This window comes from Strix aluco, chromosome 4 (genome assembly GCF_031877795.1).
Source record: "Strix aluco isolate bStrAlu1 chromosome 4, bStrAlu1.hap1, whole genome shotgun sequence".
Taxonomy (NCBI): domain Eukaryota; kingdom Metazoa; phylum Chordata; class Aves; order Strigiformes; family Strigidae; genus Strix; species Strix aluco.
Genome location: NC_133934.1, coordinates 50,564,051 through 50,582,628, shown reverse-complemented (window position 1 = coordinate 50,582,628; position 18,578 = coordinate 50,564,051). Strand labels below are relative to the sequence as shown.

The 18,578-nt window shown below is 41.5% G+C and overlaps 1 protein-coding gene across 6 annotated transcripts in view; it reads left to right on the top strand.

The window, feature by feature from the left end:
- Window positions 1–181: 181 nt before the first annotated feature.
- ERI1 (exoribonuclease 1) overlaps window positions 182–18,578 on the top strand; it is a 38,531-nt gene continuing 20,134 nt past the window's right edge. For 3 of the 6 annotated variants that reach the window (XM_074823042.1, XM_074823039.1, XM_074823041.1), the window contains exons 1-6: window positions 182–296; window positions 1,122–1,297; window positions 3,677–3,887; window positions 5,226–5,309; window positions 5,939–6,048; window positions 8,295–8,409. In XM_074823042.1, coding sequence (XP_074679143.1) covers window positions 210–296; window positions 1,122–1,297; window positions 3,677–3,887; window positions 5,226–5,309; window positions 5,939–6,048; window positions 8,295–8,409 — 783 coding nt within the window. In that variant the 5' untranslated portion in view covers window positions 182–209. Of the gene's footprint in view, window positions 297–445; window positions 945–1,121; window positions 1,298–3,676; window positions 3,888–5,225; window positions 5,310–5,938; window positions 6,049–8,294; window positions 8,410–10,342; window positions 12,296–18,578 lie in introns of those variants that run through there. The other 3 variants (XM_074823037.1, XM_074823038.1, XM_074823043.1) reach the window with 3 other exon arrangements.

The following is an 18,578-nucleotide window of genomic DNA, read 5'->3' as shown; positions in this document are numbered from 1 at the left end:
CGCGTGGCACATGCCCACGACAATTTTTTATCCCAGAGGGGGAAGGTGGGAGCTGGGGGCCGACCGGCTGTTGGGGTCTCCGGAAGCGCAACGCCCTCGGCGGCCCGGCAAGGCGTGAGGCGGCAGTGGGCGGGGCCGCCCCACCGCCCAGGGGCGGGCCCCGCGCTCTCCCCGCCCCCCGACGGGCTGCCGTCCCCGCCGCCGCCGCCATGCAGGAGCAGAAGGAGAACCGCCCGCAGGCTGGCCCCAACGAGGCGCCCGCGCTGGCGCCGCCCGCCCCGGCCGCCTGCCCGCCGGTGAGTGCGCCGGGGCGGCGGGAGGCGCTGGGCGGCCCCGCCGGGCATGCGCCAGCGCGGTCGGCCCGCTGCTGCCCCCGCGCATGCGTAGAGGCCACCCCGCGGCGCGCCTATGGCGGCCCCGCTGCCTGCCCGCCTCAGGCGTCGCTTCGCCCCGGCCTTTCCCCGGCCCTCGGTGGTTCCCGCGGAGGTTGCCGGTTAGGGCGGCGCGGCGGGGCCCAGTGCGGCCTGCCCGGGCGGGTCGAGCGCCGCCGTCCTGAGGGGGCGCCGCCGGTGCCACGGGCCCTTCCGTCTGCGCCCGAGGCCAGGGAGGCCCCGGCGGCTGTGGGGGCGGTAGCGGCGGCGGACCCGGGGGGCGTCGGCCCCGTGCTGTGCTCGGCCCGCAGAGGCTGCGAATAGCCATTTAGAGTTGAAGTGCCATTAGTTTTTCCTCTTAATTTATTGTGTATTTATTTTCTACATATCGAACATCTGTCCGTGTGTCTCAATCAAGATTCTCGTTAATTAAGGTGCCGAGAGAAATCTCTTGATGGCTGATCAAGGTTTTCCCAGTTCACACCAGAGAACTGACTTTTTGTCTTGAAATTGGGATGCGCGCTCAGGTTTTGTCTCTTGGAACTGCTGTTTGTCATGGCTTCGGGCACTTGTGTTAGTACCCCTTTATTCTGTCTGTTGATCTCCAGGAAGATGGATTTTCTTATTTGTCTACAACACTCAGTTTGATCATGAGTGAAGCTGTGATGCTTTATGCCAAAACGATGTGTAAATTTTAATGCTCAATCTTGTGACCTTCTTCAGTGACCCTGGGATTTTTCTTTCTTTTAGGGTAGGCAGCATTGTAGGATCACTGATCAAGAAACTAATGGGAAAAACTCAACTGCCAGGTCGAATGACTTCAGTGATCCAGTTTATAAAGAGATTGCTATAACCAATGGCTATATCAACAGAATGACCAGAGATGAGCTCAGAAGTAAACTTGCAGAGTTCAAGCTTGAAACCAGGTTAGGCTGATTTGTGAACCTTTTGCTTTATCTTTGAGAGCAGTAGAGCTGTAACGGATGATTATTTTAAAGTTTAAAAATACCACAAAGTGAAAAGCAGACATGCTACCAAACACCAGTTGTTTTATCTGCAGTCTTGGTGCAGCTTTTGTTGTAGGATTAGTGCATGTGATACTGCTTAACGTGTTATTAGAAACGTGCGCTGTCTCAACTGGTAACACAAAGAATATTTACTTCTTGAGGTTACTTCTCAACATGTTTTTGGTTAAGGGGGAAAGATGGGTCTGAAGAACTGCAAGGGTTCTCAGGTGGTGTTGGAGACCTTCAGTGTATAGCAGCTTACTTCAGAACATAGTATCTTTATTTACTGTACCCAGCACAGATTTGGTATTGGCTTGGTGATAGGGCTTAGAATTTAATAGATGCAGAGGAGAGGTACCTTTAGATGGAGAGTTTGCTAATCTGAATAGATGAGATGATAGAATAATGTGAATAGGTAAATGTACTATAAACTGGATGTATGCTCATTGAGGAGGAGGAAAGGTCTAGATACGTAAAAGAGTGGTTCCTGCTCTGTTAGAGATGACCTGCAAGACCCTTTGAAATTGCTGTGGCCAGGCAAATTTGAAATATTGAGAAGGTGGTCAGCGGGGAAAAACAAAGTGTATTGTTTCTGTTGGCAACAGTTATGAGGAAGTAGTGATGGGGGGGGGGGGGCGGGGGTAGCAAAGTGAGAAGCTACTCCTCTGGAGGAAGAGGGAATTTGAAAGGTGAGATGGAGTTTGAAAGGAGAAGTCTAGCTTTCTAGAGAAGAAGGCGGCTGTCGGGGAGAGGAAGTTGAGAGGAAGAAAAAGAGGGAAGGAACAGAGATTTGTTTGAAAAGAATAAAAGGAAAAATAAAAATCGAAAAATTTTGTGTGGGAAGTACAGCCTGCCGCATTCACCCTATCCATCTGCAGATGCTCTGTCTGCATAGTTTCTTTGTTTTTTTTTTAATTTGACTCCTCAGGAGGAAAAATTGTTATCATCACCTGATAAAATTTTTAGTAAAACAGATTAGATTTGTACAACTATTCAGCAGTTATTTGAAAATAAAAGTCAGAATTCAAACAGTAAATTACATGTTTGTGGTTTCCTCCTATGTTACTAATTTTCTATTTGTGTTTTTTATTCAGTTGTAAATGCAGAAAGTTTTAAACTTTTAGCTAAGCTAGACTTGTCAATTTATTCAATTACGTTGGTCAGAATATGTCTTACATGTAAACAAATAGTGCATCACCTCTAATGTAGTGAATTGAGCAGATTGCCACACCATCCTTTCCCTTGGGGTTATTTTGATAGCGGTTTGTCTCCTCTTTCAACTTCTTTTATAGGTTTGATGAAGAAAAAGGTAACTTTCCCCTCCATTAGTTCCCATACTGTTTCAACTTTGAATGAAATAGTCATTGAATTCAACTCGATTAATAAGCCAGAGTGGAAAAAGAGTTATCTGTGTTTGCAGAAGAGGCTGATGTTCTGAAATGCAGGTTTAGCAGTCTGATGCCAGTTTTTCCTTACGGATCAGTGAGCTGCTTTTCTGATAATGCCACTTGCTACAAGTAGCTTTCACGGCTTCTGTGATTTCATTTGCAATGCGTAATTTTAAAAATAATTTCCCTCAAAGAGTAAATTATCCTTGTTTATTCAGCTCTTGTTTGGTACGTGGCAGTTCTGGCACCTGCACTTGCATATTATAATGTATGTATTAAAAAGACACAGTAAGTAACTTCAGTCGTTTGCCACTGTGAATTTGTGTGTTAGCCACAAACCTGAAAAGCAGGATCCTGACCAGGAAGTTTTTCTGACAACTGAAATCTTGAATACTTTAATTGAATTACTCGAGCTCAATTTTAAATTTAAATTGAGGCAAATTTAAAATGTGCATGTTTTAGCTGGATTCTGCATTATCTGTGCCACTGATGCAGAAATACCTTGGGTGTCAGTCGCTTCAGGCATATGTGGATGAAGCAGTACTGCTTCCAGGGCCAGAGAGCATCTAGAAGCAATCTACAAAGACTTGGTCTTTGCAAAGGGTTTGACTACTGAGTCTTGTTGAACTGGAGGTGACTGCAGAGTGTCACTGCACGGTGCTTCCCAGTCTGTCCGCAAATACTGATATTATCTAGGTGTGTTAATTGTCAGGGGTATCGCTGCCTCTGTATTATCCCAGATAATGGAGTGTTAACTGTATGATGAAGTTGAATTCAGACTTCATAAGTGCCGGTGTTCAAAATAAGGTTAATAAATTATGAACTTTCAAATGTTAAATATAGCTTCAGTTCTACAGTGATGAAATAATTAATTAAATGAGAAAGTTATCTTTGCCACTTATCTCTTTAGAGGAGTGAAAGATGTGCTGAAAAAGAGACTGAAAAACTATTATAAGAAACAGAAGCTGATGCAGAAGGAACCCGTTAATGGAGACAGCTACTATGACTACATCTGTGTTGTTGACTTTGAAGCAACTTGTGAAGAAGGAAACCCACCTGAATTCATACATGAAATAATTGAGTTTCCTGTTGTCTTACTAAACACACATACCCTGGAAATAGTAAGTGGTCTAATTACTGTGTTGGTATGCTGTTCTCTGATGTAACTTCTTTGCTTCAGAAAGTCTACATTAGTTTTTAGGTAAATGTTGAACTTCATTAAAAATAGCATTTTTTTCATAAAGACCTATCCCTCTGTGCCTCTTACATGCAAACAAAACTTTCTTTCTCTTCTTAAAGCATCTGGAATAGATCATGCTCCTGCTGTTGACTCCCTCTACCGATATGAGGGACTTCTAGTTTCTCAGTTGTCCTCTCCCCCACCCCTGCTTCTTTCCCTTCTTTAAGATCCACAAAGCTATTTCTAGGACTCAAGGGATTCATCATAAACAAGTATTAGCAAATTCTGTGGTACTTTGTTAGGCAATCTAGAAGAGACTAACGTAGAGGCCTAGAGTGTGGGGTTGAGTGAACTCTGTTTCTTGGTGGGTTAGAGTATTTCCACAGTGTACCCAACAGATTGACAGCTATGTAACCTGATTTTAAACATACTTAGTAGGTGTTTGGCAGCCTGGAGTGCTCTGTTCTAGTACAGCTTTCTTTTAGGAAAAATTACTTGCTGTCTAACTGAAACTGAGTGACTCAGTGAAATGGAGGAAGTGCACACTCCTCTGAATAATGATTCATTTATCAAGAACTTCTAAAAGGAGGAGGGTTTTCAGTAATCACTGTGATGCTACAGTAGAGTGTATGTATGACGAATTGCAGAGAGAGGATTGTACAGATGACTGAGATTGTTTTATTACATTTAGAGTAGTAGGAAACTGGTTTTTTCCTCTGTTTTGTGTAGCAGCAGGGATTCAGGGCTTGCATTTTTCCATGAAACTTTTATATAGTCTTCACTCTTGTACTGCTCAGTTTCCCCAAGTGAGGTCACTGTGTTTATCTCTGGCTGGCATCCAGAGGCCTTAATGCAGCCTTCAAGATGTGCGACTGCTTGCCTTCCTTGATTACAGGTGAGCCTTTAGAGATACCACCTAGAAAACATCAGGCCTTGCTCCTGCCTCTCACTTCTTTTTCCTTACTCGTGGTCTCCTTTTCCCAAATCTCCTCCCGTTTATTGCAGTCTAACCTTCTCCCCTCTTACATGCACATCCTTGCTCTCTGGTGCCTACTGGCTGAGAGGAAGGATGTGTTGCTCTGGTTGGAAAGCCATCTGTCCATGATTCCCATTGGGAATCTTGTGATGGCCAGTCAGGATGGTCACCTTGGCTGGGGAGGTGCACACTCCTTTTTGCCTCAAGCAGGGCAAGTAGCTGCTATTGCCTTTCAGCTATGGGCAAGTCAAAGATATTGCTACATAGTGTGCTACTGCTGAGTGTTTGATTCTCTTATTACAGGAAGATACCTTTCAGCAATACGTGAAGCCAGAAATGAATCCCAAGCTTTCAAACTTCTGCATCAGTCTGACAGGAATCACCCAGGTAATTTGCACTTCTGTTTCTTCAGGAAAAAGCATGAAAGAAAGAGAGGTGGTGTTGATGTTTTCAGACTTGTAGTATTTCACGGTAATTTTTCTGTCAGGTTTGTTCTCTTAATCCTTGTTTTTTCCCCTTCTCGCAATTATCACAGAATTGATTTCACTAAGTTGGTTATTTAGCTGTTTGTAAGGGGCTGTATGGGAAAAGGATTCACTTTGTAATCCATGTGTAGAAATGTAATCTTTAGCAGAGGAAAGCACTTTTGAATGTCATCGGTTCCTCTTCCAAGATTTTTATTCTAAAGGGTTTAGAGTCTTAGGGTGGCAATAGTTTGTGATCAAGTGACTTGAGCAGGAGCCTGGGAAACAAGCTTCAAGGTTTTAATCTAAGTTCAACAGCTGACTAACCTTGTTACCTTTATAGATGCCATTTGGAGGTTGGCTCTTTTAGTGGAGCTTCTTTTTGATTTAGAAAAATCTGTCCAATAGCCTGCTCATTTTGATGTGTATCTGCTTCTAAAGATTTTTGTGAAGCCAATTTAATGAGTAATTTAGTGAGTGCCTATATACCAATATAATTTTCATACTTAATGCTGGTGTTTTTAATCACTTTTGGTTTTTTGTTTCTCTTAGGACATTGTTGATAAAGCTGATACATTTCCTCAAGTTCTGCAGAATGTCATAGAGTGGATGAGACAGCGAGAACTGGGAACAAAGTATAGCTATTCCATGTTGACAGATGGGTATGTCTTTATGCAGCCTTCAGCACGATCTGAAACTGCAAAACAGTGTTTAATCTTTGTGAGACTGTTGTTAAAGGTGGATCAGGACACTGCCATTTTGCCATTTTATTGTAATTTTAGCTTTAGGGAAATTCAGAAAAGCTGAACTAAACAATTTGAAATGAAGCTTAAATCCATTAGATGGCACTGTTTCTTTCCTAGCGTTCTGCATGCAACTAAATGATGTTGAATAGACTTTTTATTCTTTTTTGTTGTTGTAATTCTCTGTTTACATCTAATTTTTGTATAGCACATAATATCTGAGAATAATATTGTGCAATTTCAGCTCTAAGCAACAGCTGTGCTCTCCTCAGCTGGAGGTTTCAGAGATGTGCAGTGGTTGTGTTGTATCCTGTGTGTGTTAGTAGTTAATGTAGTAGTTAGTGCTGTTAATACATCCTGCATATTTCAGCAGAAGGCAAGAATGGATTGTGCTGTTTATCGAACAAGGAGAGATGGCTAGCACAGAAAGCTCTCTGCTTTGACTTAGAGGACTGTGGCTCTGGTGGGTCCCAGCTCTGACAAGCTGTGTGTGAGGGATTGATTAGTCCTTGAACTGCCACCTGAACTTGTTCTCTCACAAGGTCTGCATGGAAAATCAAATCCCCTCATGACTGCAAACTGAACAGATCTTGAGATCTAGATATATCTGTGATGCAACATTTTTCTTGTGATCTTAGCTATGTTATACAATGAAAGATACTGTTTGAACCTTACCTCATATAGCACTGGTCAGGGAATTTTTTTGTAGGTGATGCTTGCTTTTTAGCTGTAAAACGTTACTATTCCGTTAACATGTCTGCTTTTGTCTTTCTCTTGGAATGAGGGACTTAAGTAGCACAGAGTTTTTAATATTATCCGTGTTGAGCTGAATGATGCATTTTCATGTTGCTATGCCTGTTGTTTGCCTGGACTAAGTCTTCCACTGTGCTGGATTAAAAAGGCAGTCCTGTGCCACTCTGTTACAATGACTCTGTTAAACCCTGAAACAAAACTGGAGTGTATGAAAAAAGAGTGTGGAGGAGCTTAGTACAACTTCCTAATACTTCTGTCAAGTAAATCACAGATAAATATTCTAGTCTATAATATGAATGGTTTGAAAAATAACATGTCATAGGAGACGAATGGATACATAACAAAACATTTTTTAACTAATCCAATTTACCAAGTGGGAAAACTTTTTTGGCCATGAGACTTTTCTTCTCAAAGTTACTGAAGATTTGGCCAATGGCTATAAATCACAGGTCTTTTCTGGTGAAGAACATGTAACATTGAAATGTGGCTGTGTCCAGAGGGAACAGTGAAGCCATTTAAAAGCTGTCACACAAGACTTGAGATGTACGGTTTAGATCCGTGTACACCGTAAAAATAAGGAGTTAAAATAATGTCATTCCAACTTTAATTAATTTAAGGAACTGTGGTAAATACTGCTATTTGACTAATTTTTTTACCTATTGTTAGGTTTCTATCTTTGGAAGTAAGAGCAAATTAAAAAAAGAAAATGCTCAAGCAAAACCAGTGCAAGAGTGCTTATATTACTGGGACTAGAATGTGTCTGGAATTCCCCTCTAGGGGAATCCCCTCAGTGAAATTCCTCAAGGAAAATAGGTGCAGTGAAATCTGTCATATAGGTGAGATTGTGTAGACAGCTGCAAGACGGGGGGGGGAAAAAGGCTTAATTTTAGCTTGAAGCTTACAAACTTGTTGGATGGTTCCCTTCAGGAAGACAGGCTAAAAGTACATAGGGTTATAATTTCATCTTCTTTCCATAAAGGTCTGGTTCTCCTAAAACTTAAGTGCAGTCCTATTTCAAAAACCCATGTTGAGAGATGTGTGCATACACAAGTAATCAGGAAAATTTAAGGTGTCTCTTGCTTCCCCAAGGGCTGTATAAGTGTCTCATATATTGGCAGGTTTTGGAGTAAATGTGGTAGGTGGAGAAGTTGGTATGCTATTTTTCCTTTTAACCATCCTGGACCTGAAACCATGCTAGTGAAAATCTTGCCCGTGTCATTATTTGTTTTCCCCATGATTAAAAAATTCTTTACTATGTTTATAGCAAAAGAGGTTTTCTTAAACTGTTTTCCTTCTACTGACCACCAAAGAAAAGACAGCTGTTTGCACTACAGCTGTGCAATAGGTAGAACACAGGGCATCTGAATTATATACTATTAATGTTTTTCTCTTTTCTCTTTTGACTATTTAAGATCTTGGGATATGAGTAAATTTTTGAACATCCAGTGCCGCATTAGCCGTATCAAATACCCTTCTTTTGCCAAAAAGTGGATCAATATTCGCAAATCATATGGGAACTTCTATAAGGTTTGTACAAATCTTTGTTTTTCTTGCAGAAAAACTTGGTTTAAAAGTCTAGAATGTCCTGTTGTGTTTTTCATCTTGTGTAGTGTAAAATTATAGTACTTAAACTGGTTGCCTGGGGCCTGATTTTCAAACATGCTTCATGCCCAGATCTCACTTTGCTAATTGAAGATCATATAATCTACTGCATTTTGATTTTAATCTTGCTTTTAAGAATCAGGAGATGCTCCATGACGGGTTATCTAAAAATGTCATACTGGTGCCCTTAGCAAGTGTATTTTGAAGTAGTTTAGCTGAAAAGACTCTGTATTGATTTTTCAATTATTTTTTCCTGTTTTCATGTAATACACTACAAAACTAATTTGCACCACTACCCTCAGATATCTCCACTTTTGACAGTGTAATGGGGACAGAGAAAGATTAGGGCATGTATATGGTGGAATCAAATTATCAAGAGAAAAGTAATACCAGGTTCAGTGCTGGACCTTATTGCTGCTTTCTTTCACTGTCAGATTACCATAAAATGGGTTATTGGAGATTCTAGTGACTTCCTAGTCAGTCTACGCTAAACCATTTGTTTGAATGTGATTTCAGCCTAGCTGACGATCTTCTCTTGAAGGGCTTGTTCATACTAAATATAACCTCTAGAAAAAAAATGAGGTTAACATTTCATAAGAGAAGAACTTTACTTTGTGCTGGGCAAATATTACAGGGTTACTCCATTTCTCCCTCTCATTATTGTGCCTTCTCTGCATAACTGTTTCTGTTGGAAACACGCTAGAACACAGAACAGTCTTGTTAGTCCTATCAGCTTTAACCTAGACATACCTCTTTTTCCTTCTCTGTTGAGCAGTGAGTGCTTTTTCATTAAAGGCAGTGAAGATCGTAACTTAGAAGGAATCAGTTTCTTTTTGTGGTGTTTTTTTTTTTTAAATAAATGCAGACAGTTGTAGCATTTATAGGTGTTCAGTGCTTCTGTTTAGCTACTCTATGCTACTATTGAATCTGTTGTTAAGTAATAGATAAAATTAATGACGAGGAATTAATTGTAGCTTTGCTGTGGAATATCCCCTAATCTGCAATATGTCTTCCCTACCCAGTTTGTGGGTGTTATTACTGGAGTTGCATGTTACCAAGTTTTGGCAAATGTTGTCACCGTTCTGCCTAGCTATTCAATCCAGTAGTATGGTGCAATATCCTGGAACTTGCAATGTCCGGTGTTCCCCCACCCCAGCCACCACCACCACGAGAGCAAACTAAAGTTTTCCTTTAAAGTTACCATTTTGTTTTTCTTTGACCATTCCAAAGAACCAATTTATATTTAGTAGTTAATCAGGAGATGACCTGGGGCTTTTGTTAGTGTAGCACTTTGCATGGGTAAGTCAGTGAAGCTTCCTTGTCTGTTCGTGCTGTTGGTCATCCATGTAAACATGGGCTGCTACAGGTGTTGCTGGTCTGTTCCTGTGGTGTTTGGAGGCATTCAGAAGCTTGATGTCAGTGAGAGTCAGGTGCCTGGTGCTTCTTTAATGGCTTAGCATTTAAAACGAAAAACAAAATCAGATTCCCTCTGCAATGCCACTTTGGGTGGTAATTCCTTTTTTATAAGGCTTGTTAAACCTAGCTAGGCCATGGCTTCCACCATTGCCAGCTCTGGCACATCTTGAGCTGGTGCTGGTGGTGGTGGTGAGAAGCTCTTGACATTATCCTGAGTCTAGACAAGCTCCTGTTGACTATGTCTCCGCAGTAAAAATGACAGTGTCTGCCTCACCAAGGTACTTTGAAGTTAAATTGTTAGTGATCTGACAAAAGGCAAGATGAAAGTAGTATGTGACTTAAGTAGACTTAAAAATCTGCATATGTTTCTACTGCACTGTGTTAGATTAAAAAGACTTGGTACAGAACATAATTCTTGAATGTGGTTCACTTTCTCCATCAGGTCCCTAGGAAGCAGACCAAACTGACAATCATGCTTGAACAGCTGGGCATGAATTATGATGGGAGACCTCACAGTGGACTTGATGACTCTAAAAACATTGCAAGGATAGCTATAAGGATGCTGCAGGATGGCTGTGAACTGCGGGTGAATGAGAGAATGCATGCTGGACAGCTTATGACAGTCTCTTCCTCAGCCCCCTTAGAGGGAGCCCCTGCTCCACAGATGCCACGATACAGAAACTAGTATTTGGGGGGTTCTGCCTTAGGAACTGCTCTCAGACACCTGCTAAAGACTGTTAAGAGCTTATTAAACAGCCACCTCTGCCAACCTGTCTGCAATGCAGAATCTGAAAGCACCTTAACTAATCGTCTCTCTTGGAATAAAGAGTGTGGAAGCTCTTTGCTCTTTGAAGCCTGTGTGACAGCATTTTTTTTTATACTGATGATTTTTTTTGTTGTTGTTTGCAGCTTTTCTAGCAGTAAGGTTGATATGCAGAATCCAGGCAAAGTGTTAAGCTTTTAAGAACATGTAATTTAAACACATGCAAAGATCAGTTGGGCCTGTGCGCTGCTGTTCCACCCCAGCCTGTGGGTAATATTTATTCACTATGCTGTACTCTAATGATATCTAGCATCTGATTATTCATTGCACACAAATAAGACATTGCTGGAAGAACTGAAACAGCAAACAGCGAGTGGTCGGGCTGGCCTTTCCTGATAAGGCACTCTTCTAAGGGTTCCTGCTAGTAATTTTTTTTTTTTCTACTAAGTCTAGGAGAAATGGGAGCATGTCCATCAGTTCTAAAGCAGTAGAGAAGTACTGTGTTTGGGTTTGTTTTTTTTTTTCTTTAAGGGATATGTTTGCTTCTCCATCAAATAGAAGAGCCATGTATTGAATAAAAATTCCATTAATGCAGTATAATAGTAATTTTTTAACCTGTACTTAAAAAGAGAAGGTTCTTCAGGTTTTCACTTTGAGGATCTCCTATCCCTGATACACTCATAGCTACACTTCATTTAACGTTGCTTTTAGATGCTTTCAGCCATTTGGACTTAAAAATGAATGAAGTAAAAACAAGTTCAAAACATGCCAGATCGTCAAAATTTTGTGCTATGTGGTTATTATGTAAAACAAAAAAAGAAGCTTCTAGTTCATAGTTAAGACATGCTCAACTATTTTTGGTACCTTCCCATACCTCTGCCACCATGAAGCTGTGTCTTTATCTCAAAAATCTAACACTGGAAGATTAATACAATTTTATTAGTAAAGGCCACATCTAATTATTAACAACTTCTGCTTTCTTCCTAGGCCCCAGATAAGATGGTATTCAAAAGAGGCCAAAGTGCTAATTTGCTTTGTCTCCAGGGGCTGTTATGAAGTGCAACGTTAATGTGATCAGCTTTGCGTTAGAATGGCTTGTTCTGAAAAGCAGAATGATGTATTTTGGTTGCTCTTAATTAAAAAAAATGTTAGTTTGGTATCCCTGTATTATAATTAATTCATTCTTTCTACAGTCAGGAAACAAAATAACCAGTTCATAATAAAGCTTTGTTGAGAACATTCACTGTTTGGCTAATCAAACTCCCAGCTCCCCTTGCTCTTCTGACTGTTAAATCGGATCAATGAAAACGTGAAAACTTAAATTCATGTAAGAAAGAGAAGTATTGGTCAATTCTCAATTGTTTCATATGTAGGAAGGAAGCAGTTTTCTTTCCAGAGTCACAGATTTAAACAGCCACAACTGCTTTAGAATTATGTTCATATTTTTTCTGAAAGTAAATACTTGTTCTACTTGCAGAGTTTCGAACTTTACTGTTTCTTTGTGTAGCAGTACTTGATGTATTTTCAGAAGGGTAAAATCCAAATCTCTGATATACTTACTCCAAAAATACCATTTATTTGTCAGCCCATATTTTGTACAAATTGTTAATTAAATATTTACTTTCCACTGTAGCAGCCATAGTGTCCTCTTTTGTGAAGAACCATGGTAATTTACTTTTTTTGTCTCTGAGTTACTGTGGTGCAGGTTTCTATGATCAAATTGAGTCTAGCTCAGCAGACCTCCCCTTGGGATGCTGCCAGTATCATAAACTTTCATTAGCCTTTTACTTACAGGTCTGTAACCAGGCTCACAGTCCAATGAAAAGCTTTATTTGTTACAGATTATACTACAGGTTTCATAAGTGAAGAGCTGTTACAATTTTACATCATTTATTTTAAGTACAGAGTTGTTTATTTTTGTTAAATAACCTCAAAAACATATTTTGAGATAAGGGTTAAATAGTAACTGTTTTCTCTTTACTGCTTGAGTAGTTTTTTAATCAGTGAGTTGCAGAGATGGGTAGACTCATTCTGGATACTATTTTATCTAAATTGGATTAATGTCAAACTGTTACCTGTAACTTTTCACAGAATGTTTGATTCTGTGATTTTTGAGATGAAGTGACTTCTATCAATGTTTGTTGGTTTACTTGCAATGTAAACAAACATTAAAATAAGCTGGTATTTACTAACATGTCAGGTACCGAATTCACTCTGTAAAGCATGAGATGACTTCAGCAGTCTTGAGGGTCTTGGTCTCAGCATGGCCCATTAGTCTTCTCTGGTGGGCTAGCAACATTGCTGTGGCTAGGGGGCTTAAATCTCATGAACGTGACGAGTTCACAACATTCAGTAAAGGGGTAAATTTTCTGGATGCATTCATACTAAAGGGGAAGGAGGCATCTGAGGAAAAGAAATATGTGGTATGGTGATTTTAGTAGTGACGCTTGTGTTCAGCCAAATAGTGTTTTTTCAGGTTGATCGCGTTTGTTTGTCCAGAGAAGCTTGCTGATTTATTAGAGTCATCCCATGCTGGAAAAATTGACAGCTATATAAGAAACAATCTCTTTTTTATGCAGAAAAAAGCACCCATGCAAACATCCTGCTGATGGAGCGAGAGGCCTTGTTTTGTGGTTGTTTTGTTTTGTTTTTTTTTAATTTCACATTTCAGGAGCTGTACTTGAGCAATTCTACCACTACTGCGAACACTAGCGAACTTTAAACAAAGGAGTTGCAGACAAATTTCAACATGAGCACTTTCAAGTAGATTTCTTAATACGTATTTATATGAATGAGAGAGATTCACAGAATCTTGGGGTTGTGTTGGAGAGGAAAAAAGGTTTCTCTGGCAGGTTAAAGAGCAATAACCTCTCTGCCTCAATGAGCAAATGTTGCTAGCTGCATGGGGAAGAAGAGGTCACAACAGTTTGTAGCCTTCCATCAACCTCCTAGTGAGGTGGCTACAGGGGCAAGTCTCAGCAGGTCAGTTGTCCATAGGAACTGCTCCTGTCTAGGCTTGTCTTATAATAAGGTAATTAAAAAATTTAGTTTAACAAGGTAGTTGTTTCCATATTTTTTTGTAAATTAACATTGTAATGAGGAGGGGGCTGTTCCCAGCAGTAGAAATAACTAAAAAAACCTCAGTTCACCTTGAGTTGATGCTCTTATGCCCTTGGAGAGCTCTCGGCACTTTACTGCAGGCCTTCCCTGCTCCCTAGTGACCTTGCAGAAGCAGTGTTTTTTCACCACAGCTTTGCTGAAGGACAACTCATTTCTCTCACCCTATAGTTCCCAAGCCTGTTTTTTAAGTCCTCCCTTTCCCTTTTTCTTCTGTTGGTGAACTTTTGCCTCACCTGGAAAGAAGTTTGTGCTAGGTAAGATCTGATCTTTGTATGTTCTTTTTAATCGGGGGTGGGGGGGTGGGGGAAGGCCCTTTAAAAAGAAACTTGTGGAGGATAGGAGTCAAGAGACCCAGTTACTGAGTGGAGGCTTTCAAAATGGACTAAATGTATAGAACATCATCCTGTTGTAACCAAGACCCTTCTAGCCCCTTCTCAAGGACTTTATATTTGACAACCCCGTGGGTAACAGTGGCAGCATACCACAAGGATTCTGCTAATGGCGATACGTGGGGTAGGAAGGTGGTGGTTGGTCCGTGCTTCGGCTCTACCTTGTATTGAGCTGTGGCCTGGCTGAACAGCCGTAGTAGGGAGCAGGGTAACACTTAATTTTAGAAGACCTTTCTGCTCATCCAGTGGAGAACAGGGTGCTGATCCACAAGTATGGATGCAGACAAGGCTTTGGAGGATGAGAAGTTGATTCTCTCATGGGTTCCTTCTAGTCTGGTCTTTGCGCATTCACAGCCTCCAACACTGACTGGCTTTTGCCCTCTCTAAATGGGAGGACTTTGTGTTGTGGGAGGAAAGCCTGAAGTAGCTTCAGGAATGTGCTCCTTAAATTAAAGGAGCGTAACTGCTTTGCACTAAGTGGCCTTACATGGAGAAAAGGCTTTTTCAAGCAAATGGCAAGAGCCTTGGACACCTCTTTATGGCAGAGGTGACCTCTGGGTGTGTTCTGATTAGGGATGTGATTGCATGGCTCAGGCAGCTGTCCTCTGGCCACTCAGTTCAGGGGTGCCCCATGGGTAGTACCATGCCCTGCTCCTGTGACCTTAACTCATAACTCAGTGTGGTCATGACTGCATATGTTAACTGTAAATCTTGTGATGCTTCTTGCATATATAGTGGGGGGGGTTTTGCCTACTTTCCTGGCCAAGTTATTGCTAATAGTGTTTTTTTGCTGTTTGAAGTGAATGGTAGTAATGATCTTGCATTGGTAAAGAACTTGCAGGTGATTCTGACCTCCTTTGTTTATGTTCCCTGTTTCAGCGATGTTGATTTTTAAAAAGCACACGTAGCCAAATGGACCTCTGTGAGCCAAAGATGTCCCAACAAGCAGGAATTGCTTCATCGTGCTTGTGTTCAGCTTTGGGGTGGTGTGCAGGTCCTGGGCTGCAGGCTGGCTGTGAAGTGTGACACACCTTCCCAGACAGCTCCATGCTCAGCAGAACACCACACTTGGGCATCGCTTACATTTATTTATGACTGCAATCTGATTTGGAGGTCTCTTGTTCCTTTATTTCATAATAATTCATAGTTTGAATTGATAAGTAGTTGAATGCTTATGCTTTGAGCAGCATGACAGTGCTTTGTATGTAATTTAAAGACAGGTATAGCAGCCAGCAGTATGACACTCAAAGTGCCTTCCTTTCTCACTTGAAAACACTTGAATGTTTGTGTTTTCTATTCATGCAGATATGGACTAAGGTGATAGAGACCTAAAAAGAAGGGAGACGTGGCATGTTATTAGCTGATCTTGGCAGGGTGGGCCAGGTGTGTGCTTATACCTATCTGTATAATCTGAGTGTTTAATACAGTTGATGAACTTTGAGAACAGGCTTTTTGGGATGCCTAATGGCATTTACAGAGGGGGTGACTGACTGCTTCTGTGCTAAGATTGGCTGTATTTAAGCACAATCTGGGGGATAGCATCATCATGTATTGCTGTCCTCTACAAAGAGAGGGAAGATGGAGCCAGTCCCCTGACCTCGTGTTAGTGATAGCTCTGCTCCAAATGGGAGGCTGGACAAGAGACCTCCTTTCCAAGCATCACTGCTCTGGTTCTGTGAAAATCAGTTAAGGGGAAAAACAAGCTGCGGATTGTCTGGTAGTCTTAATCTGCTGCTGAGATCACTTAGTTAACTGGGAGTTTTCCATGTGTTTTTGGTCACAGACAGGGCCTTCAGACCAGCTTTACTCTTCAGAGGACTCTTTCTCATTACTGATAGACAGCTGTTCTTTCTTACCAATACAGTCTTGCGATGTATTAGTTTGGAAAGTTAAACCATGTCCTGATGAGAGTAATATCTGTCAAGCAGGTCACCACACTTGGCAGTCTTCAGTAAACAGGCAGCCCTGTAGATAAGGGGCATTTATTTGAATTGAGCAGCCTGGATGGGACATGGCTGAAAAGGAAATTGGGCATCCTTATCCAGCATTGGAGGGGATTGGTGTGGTGCCTGCAAAGCCCATCTGTTGGCATGCTGCAGATCTTTGGGAGCAGGTTCCTTCAGCTGTGCTGGTGCTTCATTTCCCTCTGTTAATCTACAGAGCCACACAGGCATGTTTCTTCTTCAGACCCTTCTCAAACACTTCAAATTTGCTGGTTTTAGGGCTGGCTTCTCTGGAATTTACTGGCTCATTCCTTGTTCTTGCTTGTTTTGCTTACATGAAATAGTCCTTCCCTGACCCTGCTTGTACTGATTTTCTAACAAGCCATGTCTGGAAGCAGCTGTACTCTATGCTGTAATCTTGTCTGTGCTGCTAGCCTAACTGTTAAGATCAGGTCTTACAGAAACCTTATCAGATCAGGGACTGCTGCCTTGTTAGGAGCTTGTATAGTGTGGCGTTGCGGTTCCTGAATGCTGCAGCCATTTAACAGATACTAACAGTACAGAGGACAGTATAAATAAATGGAGAATCTCTCGGCTTCCTTCACAAGTCATGGCAAAAAGTTTGTGACAAATTCTCATAGTTTAATGGTGCTTTCATTCATGCATGCTATCGCATGCACATCTCCTCTGGGGCTGCTGCTACCATGAGAGATTAAAAATCATGGCAAGGACAGGGTCATTTTGAAACTGAATGCCAGTTAAGTCAGATTGTGTGATGGGTATTTGTTTGTGTGATGGTTATTTGTTTCAACACTAGAGCTGCACTGGTAAGCGTAGCATCACGTGGAGGAGGTAGAGTGATGCTTTGCTAGATTCAGCGAGTAAACCCATTCAAAGGCCTTTGATTTTTCTGACAGATTGTCATTAGGCTTCAAGCATGGAAAACTTGTGTTGGCCTTGAAAAAGGAAAGTAATGTTTTTAAACTCACAAACTTTTAGAAGATCTTTATATTTGAGGGATTGGGAAGATGAAGAGATCTACATATGGTTTCAGGAGGACTGGGAAATTTGAAGCACTTTAGAAGAAACACAGTGGTGCTGAGAATATGTTTTTGTTCTGTCAAGTACAGGCGCATGTGACAAAGAATGGATTTTGTTCAGAGCAAGACATTCTTGTGATAGTTGTGTAGCATTTAGCATTGTGCAGCTGTTTAACACTTTGGAGTGTGGCACTGTGAAGCTCTGTAGGACCTTGATCAGCCTTGCTGGCTGTTTTTGTGGAGCAATCCTAGCAGGGGTGCAGCACTTAGCACAGAGCAAGATATTATCAGGCTGAGATGGTGGCAGCTCCATAGAGGAGACCAATTGTATTACAAAAACTACGCCTCAATGTATCGGCTGGAAGTTTTCTTCCGTAGTTTAGTCTGGGAGATGGTGATGTTCTTGTAAGTGTTGGATCGAGGCTTTCAACATGAATGATCCTCAGACAATGCTCTTTCACTATGAAAACAGAATCACTGTAACAGCCTATGATTTAGCTCCCTTTCAGGCAGAAAATAGAAATGCCTTCTTCCTGTCCTCCAGCCAAGAGACCTGCCCACCTTGGTGGACACTGATTGACATTGACATGAGAATTTTTTGGTTGTTTAATGGCATGATTTGGCAGAGAGTGAATGAACTCCTCTGTGCTTGGCTAATTCTGTTTGCGTGTGAAACATTTTCGCAGAGGTTGCAATAGATGGGTCATACTGGATGGAACTCTGTCTTGAACCAAGGCAGTTATGCTCAAGGCTTCTTTCTTGAGCCAATTGACCACAGACCTAATTCGGGTCCCTCCTGGTAGCTGTGGTAGTGAGCGAACTACTCTGTGGTGGAAACATCAGCTTTTGTGTCTGAGGGGTGAAGAACATAGAACTTGGCTGTGTGCCACTGGGTATATAGTAAGCTTGTCCAACTATGTTTACAGTGTATATGAAAGGGCTTCACAGCTTCTGAGCTGGTGGCTGCGGCTACCTGACCATTGCTGCGGGGAGCTTTCCATCTGTTCCTCCTGTTCTTTTCTGTCATATACATAATCTTTGAAAAAAATTGCACAAAAACTTCTCAAGCACGTCCTGCAGCTCAGCCCATTTCTCATGCTCTAAAGCCCTTTGTACATAGTTGTCTCTCTTTTAGAATATAAATGTCTTGAAAGTGCTTTCTGCCCCCCCCTCAATCTTTGAGTTCTGGAGCACATGTAGAATGGACTGAACTGTCTTCACATACTCTGGATGACTTCTGTTTCTTCATCCACACCAACTACCCTTCAACCTGGCAGACAACCACTGCTCTGTTCACTAGTCGTAGAGATAAGGAGACAAAAGACAGCAAATATATCCTAATGATTCACAGGGATAGAACAAGAGGATGCTAATCACAGGTCAGACTCCTACAGGTACAGACAGCACATCCAAAATGTGTATG